Source organism: Amphiura filiformis, chromosome 20 (assembly GCF_039555335.1).
Source record: "Amphiura filiformis chromosome 20, Afil_fr2py, whole genome shotgun sequence".
In the NCBI taxonomy this organism is placed as follows: Eukaryota; Metazoa; Echinodermata; class Ophiuroidea; order Amphilepidida; family Amphiuridae; genus Amphiura; species Amphiura filiformis.
The window spans coordinates 29,304,909-29,328,921 of record NC_092647.1 but is presented as its reverse complement, the minus strand read 5'-3'; the positions used below and the strand labels follow the sequence as shown (position 1 = coordinate 29,328,921).

Below are 24,013 nucleotides of genomic sequence, written 5' to 3'. Positions count from 1 at the left end.
TTGGACCAATCAGCAACATTGTTAGAATAATTTCACCACACAAAAAAAATTGGGGTGAATTATTTACAAAGCTCCATTCTGATTGGTGATGAAGTGAAGATATCATGTAATTGACCAATCAGAGGCAATGTTAGATAGGCAGGTAGTGCTCAGGGGGTTAAGATATGAATTGTATGATAGATTTGATATTGGGATATATGTTATATGGGACTGTGGGGTTATTATGCGAGAGTGAAGTAATTATGGGAGTGGGAATTGACCACTGTTATTTCAAACTTTGAATGGACATGTGGGATGGATGCAGTTATAGTTTGATCAGCGAAAATTGGCGAGAATTGTTACTAGCTTTTACCACTGTGCCGAAAAAGTAGACCCATGTTAAGAGTGATATAGTTGACCTGTCTGGTTTATATTGTGCGTGTTTTAAAGTAGACAAAGTATGGGACTTTAAAATACTAATTTGTGACACTTCTGGCGAGATGTTACCAGACAATTCTCGAAATAAAAATATATTGATATTAATACCCGATTACGAGCTGATCAAACTATGTGGCTTTTGCCCTCTCCATCACTCATCTATATGTGACCATAGGTTGATTTCACTATGGTCCTTTAATCCATCAGAACTCGGACACATCATAACTTTGATGTATAAATATTACTGAAGAGTTATGAGTGTGGTCATTGGGATTTACAATAGGTTTAGGACTTGACAGTCAAATGTCTGTGAAATTGACCCTTGTGGGTTTTATTGGCAATCATCATGTTTCAGTATATCTTTGGCATGATCACTAATCACACATCTGCAACAATTTCTAAACATAAACTTCCAACTTTGTCCACATTTTACTATTTCACAGTCCAGTTTAAAAAGGTATTTGGAACATAATTTATGAAGATTGCTGACCGAGTTATGGTCCATAAAGTGCTTCCAGAAAAAAAAAAAAAAAAAGGGGACATCAGATGTTCTTATTATATGTCTATTTTGTATCATGTAGTTTTTCTTAATCAGTCTGGCTTATAAGCCAATAAAGCTATGATTATGGCATGATTGATAACATCAGATGTATCACATGTGTACATCGAGGTGTATCACATAGTGACGGATGGTGAGTGCAAATGGATCAAGAAATGAACATTGGGAATTGTATTGTAGGTGAATTGTATTGGGCATACATTATAAACTGTTACTCTCCATTAATGTTCTCTTTTATAAAGAAGATCATTGAAAGTTATTTTCATAATCCGTAAACAAGTTCATCAGGATTGTCAGTAGATATCATTTATAAAATTTCATGTAAATGACGCGAGCATAAAGGACAGAGAGCAAAACAGAAATAGAAGACACATAAAAGAAGCGATTTGGATACGGAAAAGGGGGCCCAACACACTCAACCGGGATGAAGGAAATCACTTCCTGCCGCACATCTATGACCAACTCCTAAAACCACCTAAAACAGCGCCACCAACGTCACGCTCCGACAGGAAGCAGACGAGGAGGACTGGGAGAATTGGTCAGTCGATTTGAGAAAGTGCTACGATGTAGCACGAAACGTCATTGTTAGATATGTTTAACATCATTTTACCAAATAATCAATTGGATTTGTTTACATGAAATTTTATAAATGTTATTTCCATAATATTAAAATGGTGTAAAATTGTACTTCTCATCTCGCATATGTAATAGATTACCAAACTTATCCGTCACTATGTGAACATTTTTAGTAAAATCTCTTCATCTGTTCGTATGGATTTTACCCAATTGTTCATATTCGTCACTATGTGATGAACCCAATGATACAAGAACGGTTTGTATGCATGCTTTCAGAGTAGCGTAGCAGGTAAAAGCACTCAAACCACTAGCCTAGACCTAATTCTAGGTGAAACAAAGTACCGGTATGATGATTGATATCATTGACATAAAGGTTGAAATGCCCACAGTATACCATTAGTCACCCTGATGTGGCAGTGATGACGTCACTGCCACATCAGGGTGAAAAATGGATATGGCAGGCTGATGGATAAGCTAAGGCGACAAACAAAAACCTTGTTCTGCACGTGCGACTGACTCAGATTAAAAAATTGGGAAACAAATTTTTCCTATACAAATGAATGCTGTCCCAAATTTGCACACACAAAAAAGCTGTGAATGACCGATCCTACTTGAAAGGTCCGTCAGCCCATAGAACAAGGTTTTTTTCGCGCCTAATGCATGTGTTTTTTTATAACTCTACCAATATTATCAACTCACTGTAATATTTATCTTCCTGGGTAATTCCTGTTTATCTTACTGAAGTTTGTTCAGCTTATATAAGGCAGAAAAAATAAGACTCAACACTGTGTATTGATATAGAATGGCGTGCACGCTATTGGGCGAGTGCTTGTAAGGTGTGCATTGCGTAATGCATGTCTAGCGTACGCTTATGTGAATTTACGTAAGTGTGAGTTGAGACTTCATTGATGTGCGCAGTAATGCACTTATCAAGTCTTTCCCCGGCCCTGGGGGACCCGGGACTAGCGGGGACTTAGCCGGGGAAGTACATTTTGCCAGCGTGACATCCCGGCACTGACCCCGTTAAAGTCCCGCCTCACGGGCATAAATTTTATGTACATCCCCGCTATGACTCGGCCCCGCTAGCCGGGCTACAGTGTGACAATCCCGGCACAATCATGGGCCGGGGCTTGCGTTAAAACAATTTACAATCCCGGCTATGCCCTGGCCTATCTTGCAGAGTTTAATATACGGTATACGGGCATAGATAAAAAAAGAAGAAGAAGAAAAGTTCAAAGTTAATTCAACTTTTTAGGGCAATAATATTGCATTTCGTCAGTAGTGGGAGATGGGTCAACGGATTTAATAGCACATGCTAAAGTTTGCAGCGCGGTATACCCGTGTCGATTATTGAATGAACGACATAATATAGGCCTAATAAAAAAAGATCGATTGGATTATTTGGATAGCAGTACACGACACGGCCGATTTACGCATGCCGATAATTTTAAAGACATCAACATGTTTGAGCCTTAATTTACATGCAGACGCATAAGGATTTAAACAAAATAAAGTGTTTAAAAAAAGTAGACTTTCATTTATAGATGCACGAAATTGGTTTTAATATTGGTTACGGTACTTAAAACAAGTAATTACCCCACTCCTCAGTTTGCTTTGTAGCGCCACAATCGTGAAAATAGCGCATTACAGATGAGTATGCAAAATCGGCCGTTCTTGGTATACTGATGTTTTTTAATGGTGTGACTTCTTCGTGAATAGTCCCAGCTATGTCTCGGCAGTGCGGAGGAAAAAAATTGTACACCCCGGCAAAAGCCCCGCTAACATGAATGATTGGCCCGGCATAGCGGGGACGATCTACTGTACATCCCCGCCAAGTCCCGGCTAACTTCCCGCCTGCTGCCATGGGCAATGATTTTGTGTACATCCCGGCTCGTCCCGGCATGTTCCCGCTATGTCCCGGGTCCCCAGGGCCGGGAAAGACTTGATAAGTGCATAACAAAAGCCGGATAATTTCCGCCTTATATAAACCGAACAAACTTTAAAATTATCCTTCACACTTTCCCTAATCCGAAACATGCAAATTCGATGCTGAAAAAATGTTAAATTTTTCAAGATGACACTAAGCCAAAATGCTTACCTCTTATTTAGGCTAATAGACCATGGGACAAGGCTTGCTAAGTGCTTCAGAAAGTAGTTTTCGTTCTCCCTTTCTGGGTAGAGGATGGTTTATACATGAAAATATAGCTATTATATCACTGATCAATAATATAACATTTCCCACTTTCAAAAGTTGCACGTTACTGTGTAATTTAGGAGTTATTTGGGGTTAAAAATGTGTTTTTCATGATTTTTTTCCCTTTTTGCCCAAAAATGTCAAATATTAAAATAGCTGTAACTTTCAAAATAAATTGAGTAGAAATTTCATTTCTATTGTAGATGTTACATGTTACATGGATGTCTAACACTGGTGAATAAAAATGTCACAGCACAACTCTAAAATATAAAAAAATGGCAAAAACCATATTTTAGCTTATTTTGTGCTATTTCGGCCATTTTTGAGCTAAAAATGTAATTTTTGCATGGGGAAAAAAATAAATATAAATTTTATTGATTTAAAAAATATGTCATTATGTCAACCTAGTTATTCTGAACAAAAAAGTTAATGATGGTGAATGTCTGTGACCTATAATTTTTGATCTATGGCCCTTTCAAATTCATATATGGACTAAAATAGCATGTTTTTGTTCAATATTTCCAATATTTCGCCAAAAATGGTCCTTTATGGCCATTTTAACCAACTTGTTAGTTTTTGGAAAGTGGGAACTTCACTTAATAATATGAACATGTAATTGTACTTTAATGTTAAGCTATTTCAAGATCCACTAGTATGCCCACTACACGTGGTAGCAGCAATTTATCTACTTTCAATGCAGTAAAATGATGACTAAAATGATTTTGCTGCATTGAAAGTAGTAAAATTGACGATATAATTGCTTCTGCCATGGAAACCGAGCTACCAGTGGATCTACAACTAGCTTAAAATGAAAGTACTATAATATGTCCATAATATATGTGAAGTTCCCACTTTCCAAACACTGAAAATTTTGTTAAAATTACAAGAAAGTACCATTTTCAGCCTAATATTGGAAAAATTGACAAAAACATGCTATTTTAGTCCATATGTGAATTTGAAAGGGCCATAGATCAAAAACTATAGGTCACAGACATTCACCATCATTAACGTTTTTGTTCAGAATAACTAGGTTGATATAATGACATATTTTTTAAATCAAGAAAATATATATTTATTTTTTTTCCCCATGCAAAAATTACATTTTTAGGTCAAAAATGGCCAAAATAGCACAAAAATATGGTTTTTGCCATTTTTTTTATATTTTAGAGTTGTGCTATGACATTTTTATTCACCAGTGTTGGAAATCCATATGACATGTAACATCTTCAATAGAAATGAAATTTCTACTCAATTTATTTTTAAAGTTACAGCTATTTTAATATTTGACATTTTTGGGCAAAATGGAAAAAATCACTAAAAACACATTTTTAACCCCAAATAACTCCTAAATGAGTAAAGTAAAACGTGGGAACTTTTTGGATAGTAATTCAGACATATATTTTCTCTTGATTTGTTATGTTTTTATGTTCTGCCCAAGAGTGGACTACGGAAGTGAAAGATAAATGCCCATGTCCCATAGTCTATAAAGGGAGTCTAGAAGACACAGGGTATGTAGATTTCAAATGGAGTCAGTCACACTCCATGTGTGGGAGATTAAGGTCATGTGTTCCACAGGGGATGTCTACATGGATCTCAACTGGAATAGCACATTGTCTTTTTGAACCCTGACAGACCAACTCTTAATCTTAACCGCAAACACAAAGGAAATAAACGGGTTTAATACAGACCTGCCTTGTTTCAGGTCTGTGACTTGCCTACTGTATTAAACCTGTTGAGAATAAATCAAAATCACAACACCACGCTACACTTTTTGTCCTGAGATCTTAAGGGCAGAGTAATGGGAGAGAACATGGACCTTTTCGAGCATCATTATTTCTGAATTGTATCTCCAAAGTATATAAAACTATACATTTTTGGAAAGGAAATGAGTCAAGGAATCCCATGGTGACGCAGATTTTTCAAAAATCTCGAGTTTTTGATAAAATCACAAAAATCACTTTTTCACTTTTTTACCCCATTTTTTTTGTGTCAATCAGTTCTGAGTAAAAAAAAATCAGTTAGCTTTTAATGAAGAAGAGACATGAACTTAGGGAAGGGTTTTTTTTTTTTTTTTTTTGAAATTCGTCTCTTTTTCGAAATATTGGAAAAAACATGTGAAAAAAGCAATTTTGTCATTCTATTCAGCTAAAAATTGCACATAATGGTGTATATTTTTGTTTAAAACAAATATTTTGAAAAAATGAGAAAACCTTCCCTAGACTTTGATGTACTCTAAACGATAGTGCAAAAAGTTTACCTTTTGCTTGCATATTTTTCGAAGTTATCTTGTCACAAAAATCGTGCAATATTGTCAAAAGTGAACTATGAGAAATCGATGTTTTAGTAAAAAAATGTCAAAATTATGCACAAAATGTCCTTATATTTTAAAATGGCAAGACTTTCACGCTTGTAAAAGCTGTACCTGGTGCATGGTCTTAATATGCATCTTTTTGCAACAATGAATTTATAATGTCTGCTTTTAGTGCGCCAAAATTCAAAATAATTAAAAAATCCAAGTGGCATTTTGACTGCAAATTTGTGTTTTGTTACCACCGCATTTGCCGGCGTTAAAAACATACCGAATGCGCCTTGACTGCGTCGGACATATCGCAGACTTATGCCACGTCCGCGCCGACACGAATCACACAGATAATCACAATATTTCAGCATTCGCGCATTTCTGACTCATTATTTCCGCCAATTTACTAAGCTGTCTTGAGCCATGTGACTTTTTAGAGTTGAAAAGAGTGAAATAAATCAAGCAAAAATACGTGTAAATATTAACAAGTTGTATTTTATCAGTTTCAAGTGAAAGAATACATCTTAGTGTTGATAAATATCAAGAAATCTCAAATTCGGGCGTGGACGAATGTGTCTTCCATTACTCTGGCCTTAAAGGAAATAGGACATAGGAAATGGTGAACCAAAATGGAGTTTCTCTACAGTTTGAGATTAAAATTTGAGCTATTATTGTTGAATGTAGGCTATTTAACTTTGGCAGACCATTTTGACTTCTGAATGTTATTAAAACAAAAGTCAGTACTGTTTGCGACTTAATTCAGGTGAACCAGACTCACTTTTTTTGTTCTGGTAGAAATCTCTTATTTTCACCCTTGCTCAAACACATTGTGTAAAGGGTATTCAAAAACTTTCTAGACAAATTATTAAAGCTGGGATTAAAAGATGGGTAAGACTTGGTATAACTACTGCCACCCTAAAAGGATTAGGGCTAGGTCAGGCTTCCTCAAATAGATTTGTTGAAGCGCCACATGAGATAAAAGAAAACTGCAAAGCACCACTCAACTTGGCTTTAGCAACGTCGCCGGGGGGGAATTAGAGGGAGGTGTCCCCCCTTTGAAGCTATCGATTTTTTTGCAATTTGAGGTGCAAATGACGCCATTTGGTGCAACATTTTGTACTATTTTAGCCTGTCTTTACAAGGATATAACATGGGAATCGCATTGTTTAATGTTGAAATAAAAGAATATTGGAGATATTCCTGCAAAGTTTGATCAATGTGTGTGATTTTTGATTTAAAAAATAAATTTTATATATGTATTTTTTAAAATCTAAATTAAGTCACAAGACCACTGGAAGCCACGGCGCGCACATGTGGCCTGCTACCCGCTATTTATGGGACCCCTGGGCTAGGTTGTAGGGATTAGGGTAAGCTTTTACATTTTGGTCTCTTTATGATTATGTACAGAAATCATATTATTACAGATATTATTACAGATATTATTATCTTGTTTAAAATGTTGTTGGCACACCTAGAGGGAAGTGAATGTAACTGTTTTGAATAGATTCTTGAACTCATTGGTATGGAAGATGCTAATTACGACATGTTTGTTAATAAATTAAAAGATGTATTAGGTAGAAGGGAAACAATTTTGTTTTTGATACAATGTAGTTTCTGAAATAAATGTGAATTTGGTTGATTCACAATACTATATACATCCACATGCAGTGCAGCATGAAAAAAGTCGACATTCAAAGCTAGCGTAATACAAATGGAACATAGGAACATATAGTCATTGTGTGTTTAACTTTCAATAATAATGATGTTACATGCGAATGCACACTAAAACAGCAATTTATAATTATATTAGAATCCATTTTCTATCTATTGATCACACTGAACCCATTTCAATATTATTATTATCACACTCTCATCAAAATCCAAATGGTGGCAAGAACGGCATTGTCAACCTTTGAGGTCAAAAATTGGGACTGGCAAGAGCAACACAAATGAAAATAATAAGGTTTACAAGTTGAAATAACATTTTCATACCGTTTTCCTTCAAAAATTGGGAGAAAATGAGTAGGCCTACTTGCAGGAAGCAGCTCGTGAGGTCAACGGCCGGGAGTCAACGCGTTCATCTCTTGCGCTCCGCGTGTGATGGACGCGGTGACATGCGCGTGTACGCAACACTAGAAAATCGTGGAACTCGTTAATTGGGTTCCAACGCTGCGTACTGGTCATAAACGGTATTTATGACCAGCAAAAAAGGGCGCAAATCCAATCAGAAACGTTGTTATATCATGAGTATGTATGAATGCTTTTTCGTGGTTGTGCCACAAGCATACCGACAAACAACCTTTGTGTGTGTATGCTCTGCAAGACTAATTTCAAGTGCATGATTCAATACTGAGACCAGAGAAATATGTGTGTACATCACTACTGAACTTGAGGTGGACCAAAGAATAGCAAACCTGTTCCTTTATTGCAGGGCTTGGGTCTACAAGATGCTGGCTCTTATTTTGTGATTACTAATGTTTATTTCTGTTTATGTTACTTCTGATTTGAAGCACAGGTTTGATGACTATTATGACATTATGATCTTGACCAAAAACCGAAATAGTACTGCTTTTTCAGTGTATTATTTCCAATTTGGATCAAAAAACAAACACTGGGAAAACCAGCTGAGAATGAATAATCAGTTTAGTTTCTATCCAAGTTTCTATTGGGCTGTTCCAGTTAAAATCCATACACCTCATATGGAAGACACAACTCCCACACAGGGGTGAAGATTTCAAATGGAGTCACCCATTCAGGTAACCCCATTAGAAATACATACTCCCTGTGTGAAAGATTAAGGTCATGTCTTCTATAGAGGCCCTGCATGAAATTATCGATTGGCTCCAAACAAAGGATTTGAGCCGGTGTTCTTCACCGTAGTTATGGCGGAGTGCAGTCCATTCAATCAAATGTTGTCATCAACCTATTTGATCGTAGTGCAGGGTTATGTGTGTGAGACGAACTGTCACGGTAGATTGCAATCATGCTTTTGTTGAATGCATTCGAGTAGTCCGCCATATTTACGGGATGATACGTCACATGCAAGGCCTCTATAGGGGTATGGATTTCCACTGGAATATCTTGTTATGAGCAAGTCTTAATACACCTTGGTTGTCATTTGAAAAATCCATTAAAGCAGTTGAGAGTGTATTATTATGTATTACTGTTTACCCAGTGCCCACCTTTGATTAGAGCAGTACTATCGTCAAAAAAAATTGTCTAAAGCTATGACATTATATATAAATAGTAGTTATCCCCTGTGAAGTTGTCAGTAACAAGTTGCAGCCAAGGTGCGGAGTGGCTGCGGTGCATGTACGTTATGCACGGACAAACTTGTATGACTGATCCACTCTACATGTATACCTGACCTGAAGCTCATATATCCGGGTTATCTATATTTAACATGTTATGATTTCTATCTTAAATCTTGAGTTTTTGTGCTTATGGCCAACTAGCTATTCAAATCACTCTCCTGCAATGTAATTTGGGAAGTTAGACGGACACAAGCACTCAGGCTTAATCCTTTGCATGCTTGCCATAGGCTTCAGCACAAAAAGTTCATAAGTTTTGAGATATTTTCTCAAAATATCAAGGGCTATCTCAAGAACCACCAAACCAATACTGGGCTTGTTTGTACTAATTTTAATGCATTTTTCATGATGATTCCAAATATGGTCATGACAATGTACAATTCTGAAAGTTTTCGTTTTATAGAAAATTTGTAACTTAATGTCTGCAGTCAACACCTGTATGGAGAGGGTTAAGAAATATCAACCTTTCAATCACATACTTAATATTTGTTGGGTCTATATACATTCTGGGAAGTGACAGGCAGCGAGTTACTGAAACTAACAAAATATTCTTGTGAAGTTTCTTATGCAAGATTTGAATAGAAAGTACTTGTGCTATGCATTTTATAAAGGAACAAAATAAGATTAATAATAATAAAAACACTGTTCAGCTTTGATGGAAACTCTAGTCACTTTCGAAAAGGTATTTTGACAAGACGTGGTTTGACAATTTACAGGACAGCAAATCAATTTTGGGGAATTGGGATTTGTAATTATAAATATACTAGAAATTTCAATTCACCGAAATTAGCTTTTAAGAGCTGTACGCGATCGCATATTTCAAACTACAACGTGAATGCACAACCTTGGATACAATAATTAAAATACTAACCAATCATGATCACGAGCCAGTTGGCATGGTTGGATCCACAGTCGCATACACTGGCATACATTACGCACTGTGTACGTGAAATATCTTGCGCTGTGTTCATTCAATCAAAATTACTAGTATAATTGAATTTAGTACTAATCCGTTTCCTATGAATAAATAAGCTGCAGTGGAAACGAAGTTGTCAGGGACAGAGAAATTAGTTCTTTATATCCAAATTTCATTATATCAGGGTTGTAAAAACAATATCTTGGTTCTGGAGAAATACTTCTTTATAACAGGGTTTTCCTTGTATCCGATTTCGTTATAATGAGGTTTTACTGTATGAATAAATGACACACTGAACAAACAAAACAGGCAACATTTCTTTCATTTAAGACAAAATTTAATGGGAGAAAATACATTAAACTACATTATTTGAATTTTGTTACAAAAACTTAATTATCATGTCACATTAAGATTTATGATAGAGACAGGCTCTAAGAATGTTTGCTTTGTGTAAGACAATGGCTCATTGTATTGTAGAATGGGCCATACCATTTGAAAACGCACCCTTGTGCAAGATATTGAATTGCAACTAAATCTTCCACAGGGGGTATGAATTTCAAATGGAATAGTCCAATGTGTATTTTATACAGCATTGGTGGCGTAACAGCTTATACAGCTAATGTACATTTTTTCAAAATATTTTCTAATAAATATTAACTTAAATGTACACATTTATATAGTCTTGTTTCTTGTGTCATGAATTAGTCAACTTTCAAAATGGAAATGCCAAGTTGGAAAAAAATTATTTAAGCCTGATATTTCTGCAACATTTGTACCACACATACCCCATTATGTGAAAAGCAAGTTGTGAAAGCCATACCTAAAAGATTGGGATTTCTTACGCTACTTAAATCGCTTCAAATTCAATTGATTTATGAATGGACGATGCATCATGGATGGCGTAAGAAATCCCCTCTGAGATTCTTGTCTCTGATAAACCTTTGCAATGGATCCACCAAAGTGAAGTTTCTCTGTGTCAACGCATGCACAAAAGTGGATTTTTTTTTCACTTTTCTCCTGATTTACGGGAAGCACTAATGTAAAGCATGAAGGTAAGGGTCTATTGACAGCCTGCCTTTTAAAGTCCATAATCCCTAAGCACTTTTAACAAAAAGTTTGATGGGCTGTGCTGCAAATCACATTCTACGAGCTGAAAGACAGAAGCCGACTGGGATGTACCAAATAGGCACATTATCTAGTATAGTTTTCGGCAAGGTTCTTCAGCGGTCTGCTGATTTGGCACGGTTTACAGTGTAAACATGGAGGTCGGGTTCCGATTGGCTAATTGAATCATGTCATCACACCGGCACCTCATTCGCCGATCACGCTGCACAGCAATGTGTGACCTAGTTCTTTTACACAAGTAACAAGAAGAGCAGTCGGACACTGTTGAACAACCTTGCCGAATACCATAGTAATCATTAAACCATTTGTGTTGAATGGTTTTGGGGTTTTTTTTGGTCAATAGTACACATAATCTATATACTTTTTGATTTCCGCTGCTTATTTGAATGCTGGCGTAATACGTGCAATACGAAGGCCCCATATTATTCTTTTACTTGGGCATGTAATTGCATAGAATTCCTCAATATGAATAAATAGATATAAAATTGTATTACATTTCCATCAAAAATGCACAAAATAAATAACATCAACATCAAAACAGTTTATGAAGTTTCAATGCTTTGCTCCCATTAACAAATGTCTACATTTTTTAATTAATACTGTGCAATGATGCACTCAACACGATAGGGGAAATATTTCTCCAGAAAAATGTGGGAATTTCCCTTTCTACCAGTATCTTGTATTTCAGAGGATATTATACCCCATACCATTATGGCACTCTACCTTAAACGGGACCCCATGATCAGTTCCAGAAAGTCCTCGATTAAATGCAATGTTCAACGATTTCCCCCCAAATCTTCCTGCACTACAACTCAAGTTATGCTAAGTTATAACTCAAGTTACATTAAGTTACAACTCAAGTTATGCTAAGTTATAACTCAAGTTACATTAAGTTATAACTCAAGTTACATTAAGTTACAACTCAAGTTATGCTAAGTTATAACTAAAGTTACATTAAGTTACAACTCAAGTTATGCTAAGTTATAACTCAAGTTACATTAAGTTACACCTCAAGTTACAACTCAAGTTACATTAAGTTACAACTCAAGTTATGCTAAGTTATAACTCAAGTTACATTAAGTTACAACTCAAGTTATGCTAAGTTATAACTCAAGTTACATTAAGTTATAACTCAAGTTACATTAAGTTACAACTCAAGTTATGCTAAGTTATAACTCAAGTTACATTAAGTTACACCTCAAGTTACAACTCAAGTTACATGTGAAAAATAAATTAGTGTGTTTGTTACATTTTCTGGAGTAAATGTAAACATTGCTTTTGGTGGTCGACACCGTTACAAAAAAAGCCTCAAATCTTGTACGACCCGACGGATACTATACTTCTAAATCAATCAGAAGATATCACAGTCCACTATAAAGATTTGTATTGTCTTTCTCAAAATAGTAAATGTATTCTCATGTATATTACAAACAAATTGTGTACAGTTTTTTTTGTAATTGTTGCTGAGACGGGCTTTCTTGAAAATATCACATCCCCCAAATACAGATATTAACAGACACAGCATCATTTATCGCTATGATGATAACTAATCATTTAAAAAAAAACACCTACAGTCCATGTTTATACCATGTACAATATGTGTGTGGCTACACAATAACTACACAACTAACTTTCCTATTCGCATTCAATTGGGTAAATCCAACCAAAGAAATGTAAACATTTAAAATGAAACAAATTCCATTTGAATTGTTTTAAATTAACACAGAGACCTGTACAATTTGAAGAATGTTTCTATTTACATGGAATATATGCCTCTGCATCAATGTACAAAATATTCACAACTCCGAGGGGGGAAAATGACATTTTGTGCCCATTTTGTTTCAAAAACCCACCCTGCCCTTCCCAACCCCAAAATAAAAATATATACATCAGCATTATATAATACATACTGTTGGAATTACACAAAAAAACAATTGCTTGAAAAACTTATGTGTCACCCTATACGGCACGCAAGGCAATGGTATGCGAGTACCAAATTTTCTCATTACACCAAAAAAGACAAAAATAATATTGAATTTCGACATAGTATACAATATAATGTAAACACACTACCAATCAATCAATAATAAAAATATATTTCTCTTTTGAATTTCATTATTTTTGAGCACAAAAGCTGCTGATCACTTTCTTTTAAATTTTCATCATAAACGGGTCGAAAGTTATTTTTTGGTTTTTCGCATTATTTATCAAATGATTTGTCAATCAATCAAACAGCGCAAGTTATCTGGTATCTCATTTACCTTATTGCCTGTACTTGCCTGGAAGTTTTGTTTGGGGGGAAAATGATAATATTCATTATTACATTAAAATTCTGTTCCCCAGCCACAACAGTTTTTCGTAGTCTGGTCACTTAAAAACTAAATCCTAGTATTGTGTAACTTCAACATGACATCAAATGTCTACATAGGTATAGTATTTTTTACTCTCGGCAAGTCAGTGACGTCATCAACACGCCGAGACAACTGTTTCCATCATTTATGCGGCGTATTTACACGTGTGCAGCTCACGATTTGAAGCTGCACTCGATGAAACGCGCGCTAACATCACAGACTCACTCATTCTGAAGCCTTGACAGCAGGGTTGGAATTTTGCCATTCGTTGGGGTATCCCAGTTGAAATCCATGGAAGACATACCCTTAACCTATTACCTTCTACACAGGGAGTGTGAATTTCAAATGGGGTTACCTGAATGGGTAACTCCATTCAAAATCTACACTCCCTGTATGGGAGATTAAGGTCATGTCTTCTACAGAGGTGTATGAATTTCAACTGGTACAGCCCACTGCGAGAATCCCTTGATCCTTGCAAAGGAAAACTTCATAGAGTTTGAAAATTTATGCGAAATTCACTTTCATTCACACAATTTTTGGGGAATCTTGTACAGAATCGATCCGTAGATTCAAGTCGAAATTCTAACCCTGTTGACATCACAACACTTGCTATTGGGCTATTCCATTTAAATTCCACACTACCCCTGTGGAAGATTTAGCTAAAGTCTTCCACAGAGGGAGTATAAGTTTTAAATAGAATAGATAATTGGGTAACTTCCATTTGAAATACTCAATACAGTTGTGAAAGATATAGGTAAAGCCGTAATACAGGGGAGTATGGGTTTCAAAATGATTAACTCTGACCAATTAGATTTGAAATTCATACTCCCCTATGAAAGATACTTCCACAATCTTCCACAGGGGTAGTGTGGATTTCAATTGGAATAGCCCAATTTTCATTTCATACTGTGCGATATCAAATGAAGTCCTGATTTCTTCCATACAAATCTTCAAGAAACTAGCGGCAGTATTCCTTGTATATCTTCTTACTGAAAGTTTTTTAAAAACATGTTTCAGTTGAAAAGTCAGTCCTATCGAATGCTGGAAACCGCCTGTCCAAATCCTTCAAACATTTCTAAAATGCCCTAACTAGCTACATCCACAGGAGGGTAGAGCTTGTATAAAAATGGTTACCACATGTATGCAACAAAATATGAACCTACACTGTATGATCAGCTCGTAAAAATACGGAAAATACAGAAAAAAGCGCGTAAATTCGGGCTAAAAAGCCCAAAATGGGCTGAAAATAAAAGAAATTACGTAAATCTGGACTACAAAATTACAGAATTCTGTAAAAATACAGAAAACTTACATCCCTGTAGATTGATATTGAATGGTGTACACAAAGTTGGGCACAGTACCTATGTGAATTGCACCTTGCGTGACTGATGCACACTTTTGTGAATTTATGTGGCCGTAACTTACTTGATGTAGGCAGTAATAAAAACCAAATAAACCTATTTTTGAGCTGATCACAGTATAGCATGACTCCATTCAATCACCCGCCTCTCTTATGGACTTTTCTCTTGACATCAAGAAATAAAATGAGAAAGGATTTGGACAGGGAGTGTAGTCAATCCCAATTCCTGATTGTGCTTTTTAAAGCCCCTGATTGTCAAAAAAGTTTTTGTTATTCTTTCCTTTCTTCAGCAGGTGGTGGTATATCCTCTGAGGGCTTCTTGAAGTATATCACGCTGAATCTTCTAAACAGGCCATTGGGTGAATTAATCTCTTTACTGGTGGTCTCGCATGGCATCAGGTCATCGATGCGCCCCATGAACCAATCTTCCACAGCTCTCTCGTTGGTTCTCTTGATGTTTTGTTCCTTCCACTCATCAAGCCATTTCTGAAATCGCTTGTTCAGTCTCTCCGTCACTCTTGTGTGGGACTGTAAGAGGGGTAAAGAAATGGAATAACATAAAATAATTTAAAAAGAGTCCCGGACCTAATACTCTTGAACATCTTAATTTAATGTCCCTGTCTGGAAAAAATGTGAATTTCCCAAGAATATAAACTCAAAATTTCCCTTGTGGAAAACAGGATTTCCCTTCCAATTGTCCTTTTTCGGTAAATCCCATAATACCTCGCGGTTAGACATGAGATGTCGCTAAGCGAACATCGTTACTACGCATTGCAAGTCGGGGTGATGTCACATGACGACATCTTGCGTCTAACCACAAGAAATTATGGGATTTACCAAAAAAGGTCATTTGGTCATGCAACATTTCTTTTCAAAACCTATATTTCCCCCCCCCCCCAAACACCAAATTTACTATGAACGAGGTTCCCAAATAACCCACTTTTTCCTAGTCTGCGTATGGTGTGCCTCCAGTGACATGCACGCAAACCTTTCAGTCAATGCAAAAAAAAACGTCACAAAACTAAAGTTTGTTCGGTTTATATAAGGCGGAAATTATTCGGATTTAGCCCCAGGGCTAACCAACCTACCTCCTTAGCCTTCTTGAGCGCCGTCCGTCTGTACATGTAATCCTCCGAGTTGACCACGTACACCATCTTGTAAGAGTTCAAATTAAATTTACACTCCATCTTGTTCACCATATCTACACCTTCCAACGGATCCGTCTCCTTCCTCGCACCACCTGCTGCATCTTTGTCACCGCCGTTGCTATTACTGGCACCTTCAGCAGCACCCTCTTTTGTTGATGTATCTTCGCTTCCTTCCTCTTTCTTGCCATTTTCATCACTTTCTCCTCCTTCTCCATCTACCTTTGGTTCCTCTTTAATCTTTTCCTTCTCCTCATTGTCCGTAGTGGTTGTGGGGGTGGAGGAGGAGGTGGCAGCTGCTGCATCAGTGTCTTTGTTATTTTCTTCGGTATCTTTCTCGATCTTTACTTTAAGATCTGGTTTCTTCTCTGGTGACCCACTTATGGAGCTCTGTATGACATCGTCGACGTTGGATTTCTGAAGCCTTGTCCGTCTGATATTTCTGCAAAATCAATAAAAATTTTATATAGTTCATCAACTACTTTTTTTATTATGCACTCAAATATAAATAATATGAAACAATATAATATTAAGGTGAATTTGTTTTTGTTCTCTAAGAGAAGACCACCACCTTTTTAACCAAATTCCCTTTTTCAAAGGAATAGTTCAGGTGAGTTTTTATGGCTCCGAACCACTTTTCTTCTGCTTCAAGTAGGTGGCATGATTTATTGTTTTTACTGGATGAAAATGCTCTCTGTGGATCATTGAAATTGTTACAGCCACAAAAAAACAAAAACAAAAAACCCGAGAAATTTACAATATAAAAGTTCATAACCTCGCAAACAGGTATGCTAGTGATGTAAAGGATTTAAGCACTAGGCAAATTGACAATGACAATAATTGCATCATTTGGCCAGGTTACATCAGCATACCTACCAACATTAGGACATATGAACACCTCTTTCCTAAAATACTACAATGGTCGAGCTTCATCTCCAGACATCTATAGGTATTTAAGGATACAGAGGTCGGTCAGTCTAAAATCATCAAAATTGATGAGGAAATGCTGGAGAGAATTTACCATTAAATGTTGTTATTTTTGGTTGTTCTCGTGATTGAGTTAACCATCACCAGCATATTCAGAAACAGAAACTGTTCCTATTTTTTACTCCCCTAAAACAGGAACAGTTGGCAGGTATCAAATTGTGTCCCAATGACAGGATGCATGCTTACCTTGGAAGGAAAACAGGTTTCTTTGCCAGCTGGTCTCTCAGCTCCGCCGATGTTTCTTCTCTGCTCACAAACTTCTCCACATAATCCGACCACTTCTCAACCTCTACAGGGTCGTCGCTATGGTCTTCTTCCGTGTCCAACAACTCAATGGCTAACCTTCTGTCACACTTTGTCTGAGGATAAACAGTGAAGAATATTTGTTTATAATTTCATTTCAAAGTAGGCCAATGTTTACAAGTTACCTCAATGTTTTCATTTATGTAACTCATACAAAGATTTCTATCATTTGATTGGTCAATTACTATTGATTATTTTTGCTATTTGTAGAAAAAGACTACTGCACTCCGTGTCAGTGCAATAGTTCATTTTCCATTGCACTCATGCAGAGCTACCATAGCAACGCTGACAGAATCGAGCGTATTATAGGTGTGGGTATCGCTTCTAAAATAAATACAGTTTGTAATATTTGTTTAATTTATTGTTTTCCTGATGATTTATAAAATTAAGTGGAAGAAAAAGAATTTTTATACGAGTTTTATAAAACAAATATTGAATGTTTTTATTTGTACAATGGAAAGAATATTTTCATGCCGTGAAATTTGAACTGTTCCATTCAATTCGGCAAAGCCTCGTTGAATGGAACAGTCCATATTTCACCTCATGAAAATATTCTTACTATTGTACTCATAAACATTCAATATTTGTGTTGTGGAATGATGCGCTTGGAATTGCCCATCTTAAGATATATGTAAGCACATTAGTTATCATCCACTTTTATCTAATTTACTTACAAATAAAACTTTGAAGCAATTTTCCTCTGACAGTATCTGTTCAGCTTTCCTTTGGTAAGCCATCTCACTGGGTACCCTATTTGGTTGTGTAGCCAGGCTACCACCTGTACTGCCGTTGCCAATCTCTGCAACGTACTGCTCTGTCACCTGCATGCATGACTCCTCTGTGACTAGATGTTGCAGCTGTGGACAACAACAATATTGGTCATCAATTAAAAAAGTAAATTTGTAATCAGTACGATCTTTAGCTGTAATTTGTTCCACTTGAATTTGAAGTAACTTTAATTTCTTCCTAGGCGTCATTATTAATTGAAGGGCTCATTGGGCTATTCCATTTAAAATCCACACTACCCCTGTGGAAGATTTTGGAAATATCTCTAGCTCCATTTTAAACTCGCCCTCCCTCAGTGGAAGATTCAGGTTGAATCTTTCTCAGAGGGTGTATGAAACTCAAATGGAGCTGCCTAATGTGTTCATTCCATTTGAAATTCATACTCCCCCTGTGACAGTTATTTCCAAAATCTTCCACAGGGGTAGTGTGGATTTCAACTGGAATAGCTCATTACACATGTGACAGTCCACCACAAATGGGCTGTAATGATGGCATTTTAAATTTTTGCGATATTGGAAAGGCAAATTCTCCTTAAACTAAGCTTTACAATGGTATAGTACATGTCCCTATAATGTTACTTGCTTGCAATGTAGAAAACAATCAGTAAAAGGGTTGAGAAATCCTTTGTTGAGAAGTTTAATGGACACGCTGCTGCAAGGAGGCGATATAATTAATAAATCATTTCTTTCTTATTTAACCTGGGTCACATTATTTGCAATGCACTATCCTCACAAGGTGCCCAGATAAATAATAGTTAAATGCATTTGTTCCCTGCTTCATGTTTTAGTCCAAGTTCATGGCCCAACCAACCGACCCTACTTGGAAGGTCCGTCCGCCTATAGTGTATGGTATCTATATCATCTTGTTGACACTTCCACAAATAATTCCTGTTATAGATCTGTCAGTATCACAAAACAAAAACAAAAAATCATGGGCCACTGATATGCATTCAAACACACCAGTCTTAACTAATTTCTTACCTGTCTGACACAACTTCCATGGTGAAGGCAATATATGCATGGATACCAAACATTTCGCTCACACACACACACCGATTAGCACTCCTTTCTTACCTGTCTGACACAATTTTGTACTACTTTGTCCATGGTGAAGGCGATATAAGCATGGATACCAAACATTTCTCTCTCACACACACCGATTAGCACTCCTTTCTTACCTGTCTGACACAATTTTGTACTACTTTGTCCATGGTGAAGGCGATATAAGCATGGATACCAAACATTTCTCTCTCACACACACACGATTAGCACTTCTTTCTTACCTGTCTGACACAATTTTGTACTACTTTGTCCATGGTGAAGGCGATATAAGCATGGATACCAAACATTTCTCTCTCACACACACCGATTAGCACTCCTTTCTTACCTGTCTGACACAATTTTGTACTACTTTGTCCATGGTGAAGGCGATATAAGCATGGATACCAAACATTTCTCTCTCACACACACACCGATTAGCACTTCTTTCTTACCTGTCTGACACAATTTTGTACTACTTTGTCCATGGTGAAGGCGATATAAGCATGGATACCAAACATTTCTCTCTCACACACACCGATTAGCACTCCTTTCTTACCTGTCTGACACAATTTTGTACTACTTTGTCCATGGTGAAGGCGATATAAGCATGGATACCAAACATTTCTCTCAGCTGATCCTCGAATGCCGTACTCTCCATGTTGCCATCCAACAAATTCCTCACCATGTCAAGGAATGCTGGGTAATATTCTTCAGGCTCAATTTCCACTGCATTAATTAAACATGAAATGGGGAAAACATAAAATTATAATAATCTAATCTGGCATTTCTAATGGGAAGGTTTTATGAGACGTTTCAGTGTATACATACAGCTGCACGGACTACACAGGAATAAGGTGGGACAGGACATATGGCACAATTTTGACATCGGGTCATGTGTGGACTATAAACTTCAAGCAACAGGGTCAGTCCATACCTGCCAACATTGAAAACCTAGAAAACAGAGTACATGGTGAACGTAGGGTGCAAAGCGCCCGTAGTATCGCCTCTGACGGCAGGGGGTCCAGGGGCAAAGCCCCGGTTGGGGTTGAGGGGGCGAAGCCCCACAAAGCTAGAGGGTTTCTACACTGTAAAAACCCTTATAAGCCCCTTCACAGAAGACTCATTTTATAGAAAAACAACAATAAAGAACAAGGTGAAAATGAAGCCCTAGGCTTTTATACACTTTGAGGAGGGATTTATACTCCATATCTAGCAACAATTTCGACACATAATTTGATGACTACAACCTTTGAAAAAAAAAAAAAAAAAACATTTTGGGACCTGTTTTTATAAGTTTGAAAAATATGCTTCCTTCACACAGAAAATGTGCTTTTAAAATTCAGTTTCCTATACTTTTGTACATAACGATCATTCGTTGAAGCAATTTTTTGGCTTTATAACAAGGCCTATATGACTTCACTTAGAAAGTATGGCCCATCTACTTGTTTTCTCGATTAGTCTTTTTTAAAACAAGAAATCAGTATTCATCATCTTTATCTGCACCTCTGTTAAATCAACACGGTTAGAATTTAGACCAAAAAGTACAGGAAATGGACTTCTTAGCTTCTAGGAAACCAAAAAATGGGGATCCGCAACAAACAAATTTGGGTCCAATATAAATTTTCATCATGCTCGATCACACTCAATTTGATTCGGAAGTAAATCAAGTATGCCAAATTCTGCAGCTATATCACATGTCTGTCCTTTGCGGAAGTCCAATATTTTTTCTGGATTATAAGTTCACATATAACATGAGATAAAGAGATTCCAGGGTTTATCTGCTTGGTTTTGCAGCCTGCTTTGTACTTCTGTGAATCTGTTGAAAAGTTGTCGCATCAACATAGACACAATAACTTGTCACTTACGCAAAATTAATTATACGTCCGAAGAGTTTTTAGCGCCTCTAGGATGCACTAATCTGAAATCAACGATACTCACATGGTTGCTTTAATCCCAGAGCCACTGCCGTTGATGATTTGGTTTTCTTCCTATGCATTCCTCCGTCGTGCGATGCGATGACCTCTGACCTATCGTACATGGTTTTTAACCTCTCGCACAGAATGAAATGCAGCCTCAGGAACAAGTACCAGTTGTTATTGGTGAAAAATAAGTGATAAATATCATCCTATGGAAAGATGAAGCAAGACATTGTTGAGTTTTCAGTTACTTAATGGAAACAATATCTACATGTCAATAACAAGAAATATTAATATCTGACACTTCTTGCGATGAACTTACTGAATTTAATTGCAATTCAGACAAGTTTGAACACTGACCCTGCCTAAATACCCAAGGCCTAAAAAAAATAAGTTTGATTGGTGTAGCATAAAAAAATTAAAAAAAAATTAGGGTAGGTCAGTTTACACATGCCTTTTAAGCTAATTGCATATATGATAAACTATTGAAACTTTTTTAATTATTCATTTATTTTTTTTTTTGCACAAAAATAAGAACAAATGTCTTGGGTCTACTTTTAGGGTTGGTCGGGTTAAGTCAATCAAACTATTTTTTTTAGGCCCAAGGGTCACAGCTCTGGGATCACAGGTTCTGGTCAATTGTTTCCTTCTTTGTCCCATTTGAGAGCGATAATTGCATTAACTTGCCCTTTTCACATGGGTACTGTCTGAAATTCTGTTTCTAGCTTTCTCCTTGTTTTGGAATTTGAAACTAAATATTTGTTGGTCACATTAGGTAGTGTCACTTGAGAGCGATGCCCTTTTCACATGGGTACTGTCTGAAATTCGGTTTCTAGCTTTCTCCTTGTTTTGGAATTTGAAACTAAATATTTATTGGTCACATTAGGTAGTGTCACTTGAGAGCGATGCCCTTTTCACATGGGTACTGTCTGAAATTCTGTTTCTAGCTTTCTCCTTGTTTTGGAATTTGAAACTAAATATTTGTTGGTCACATTAGATAGTGTAATCTTTTTGTGAAACCTCATCAGTAGAATTTTTCAGAGATAAGAAGTGAAAGGCATAGCATACATAAATGAAAATGTTATCAAGTAAACTAGGTTATTTTCGAATGTGGCTCTCGATAATACTACATGTTCTCCACTTCTCTAAATAAACATTGGTATAACAATGAAACCTATTGTTATCCATGCGAGTACTTACAGAATCCCACGTTTCTTTGTTTTCCAGTGGACCATTTTGCAGGTTGGAGGTTAATTGTGGTTTCTTGTCTTCGCCGTCCTCTTTCTTTGGAGACGTGTCTCTAGGTTCATCCGTTTCCATGTCTGTAATGAACGGTATTAGGTTTTCTAGTTAAGACCAGTGCTTTGTAAACATTCAAAAGCTATGGTTTTATAGATTGAAACCACTACAGTAAGTTTATGACCATTGCTTACAGGGAGCTCTACCCATCCTCAGCCGGATGTTGGTGGTGCCAACAACTCACGGAAATGCACAACCTAATCCGAAGTCGCACTGGGTGACGTTACAGAAGTACAAAATCTTTAACTGCAGAGTTGAAAATACAACACTAACAAGGCAGTTTTCGGACCAGGATTCTCGCCTGCTTTTGCGACCGCTTGCTTATGCGATGAACTTTGGCAACAAGAAATGTTCGACCCTTACCCCGCCACCCCTCGAGAACCTCTAGTCCTGATCACCTAAGAGCACTTAATCAAAACTTCAATGAAACATTTGACCTTCAAATTATGTGATATAACATGTAGACCCCTGTACTACACCTATGCCCCAAATTTGGTAGCAATAGCATTTGGAACTGTTCACCTGAGAGCATTTAATCAAAACTTTAACCAAAATGTCATATACATCCAGCCATACGGATAGAAAAGTTGATTTCATACAAAAAGCAGTATTTTAATAAAAATGGATACAAATCATTACTGCTGGACAAGTGAGAGTGGGAGGGAGGCCTGGATATGACATTGTTCTGTACCTTCATCGTCCTCATCTTCGTCATCGGATAGTTCACCACGCTCAAGGAACATGAAGTCTGGCAAGAAATGAAGCAGCAGCTGTTTAATTTTCTGTTTCTCCTCTTTGTGGATACCTGCAAGATAATGGGAAACAATTTGGTTAAAACGTTATATACAAATGTTTTCTCCTGGAACGAATCAAAAGATTAGTGAAGCTCTATAAATGATTTTGCCATGGGGATTAAAAAATGTGGATAAAGTTTCTTGTATCATCTATGTTTTGCTACAGTAGGAGATGTCAGTTTTGTAGCAAAAATATTTACATTTATTTGGGTTGATTGATCTTTTTCGTATTCTTCCCAGTAACTCTCTTTTGGCAATATCCAATTCAATACGATTGCAAGATATCACCAATTTTGGATGAACTTTGGATGCTGCACTGTGACTACTATTTCACATTTGCGAGTCCCCTGATTAAGATCAAAATACATCTATGACAGAGCAGCAACAAGAGCACCAATGGTGCTGTAGCTTAATTTTTATTTGAAATTGTGTTCAGATCTATGTATAACCGATAATCATTTCAAATATATATTTAATTGCATTTATGTATCTGCATCAATATTGCTTTTTGGTTTTCTAAAAACGAGTGAACTCTCAACATTAACAAATGCAATTGGGCTGAAAATGAAAATTAACCAAAAAAATGTGTAAACTTTAGTTTCATGATCTTCACACCAAGAACATCAAAGCAACCT

General features: G+C 36.6%; 1 protein-coding gene and 1 long non-coding RNA gene across 2 annotated transcripts in view; both read right to left on the bottom strand.

Annotated features, from left to right (window-relative positions):
* Positions 1 to 10,587: 10,587 nt before the first annotated feature.
* On the bottom strand, positions 10,588 to 14,925 carry LOC140142753 (uncharacterized). Its single transcript, XR_011857574.1, has 2 exons — positions 12,595 to 14,925; positions 10,588 to 12,550 (listed from the first exon to the last, which is right to left on the bottom strand). It is a non-coding gene; the product is annotated as an uncharacterized lncRNA (long non-coding RNA).
* A 122-nt stretch (positions 14,926 to 15,047) lies between these two features.
* LOC140142749 (paired amphipathic helix protein Sin3a-like) overlaps positions 15,048 to 24,013 on the bottom strand; it is a 33,557-nt gene continuing 24,591 nt past the window's right edge. Inside the window, exons 16-23 of the mRNA XM_072164741.1 lie at positions 23,276 to 23,389; positions 22,486 to 22,607; positions 21,308 to 21,494; positions 19,926 to 20,095; positions 18,218 to 18,400; positions 17,427 to 17,599; positions 16,197 to 16,695; positions 15,048 to 15,636 (exon numbers count right to left, since the gene is read on the bottom strand). Coding sequence (XP_072020842.1) covers positions 15,379 to 15,636; positions 16,197 to 16,695; positions 17,427 to 17,599; positions 18,218 to 18,400; positions 19,926 to 20,095; positions 21,308 to 21,494; positions 22,486 to 22,607; positions 23,276 to 23,389 — 1,706 coding nt within the window. The 3' untranslated portion in view covers positions 15,048 to 15,378. The remainder of the gene's footprint in view (positions 15,637 to 16,196; positions 16,696 to 17,426; positions 17,600 to 18,217; positions 18,401 to 19,925; positions 20,096 to 21,307; positions 21,495 to 22,485; positions 22,608 to 23,275; positions 23,390 to 24,013) is intronic.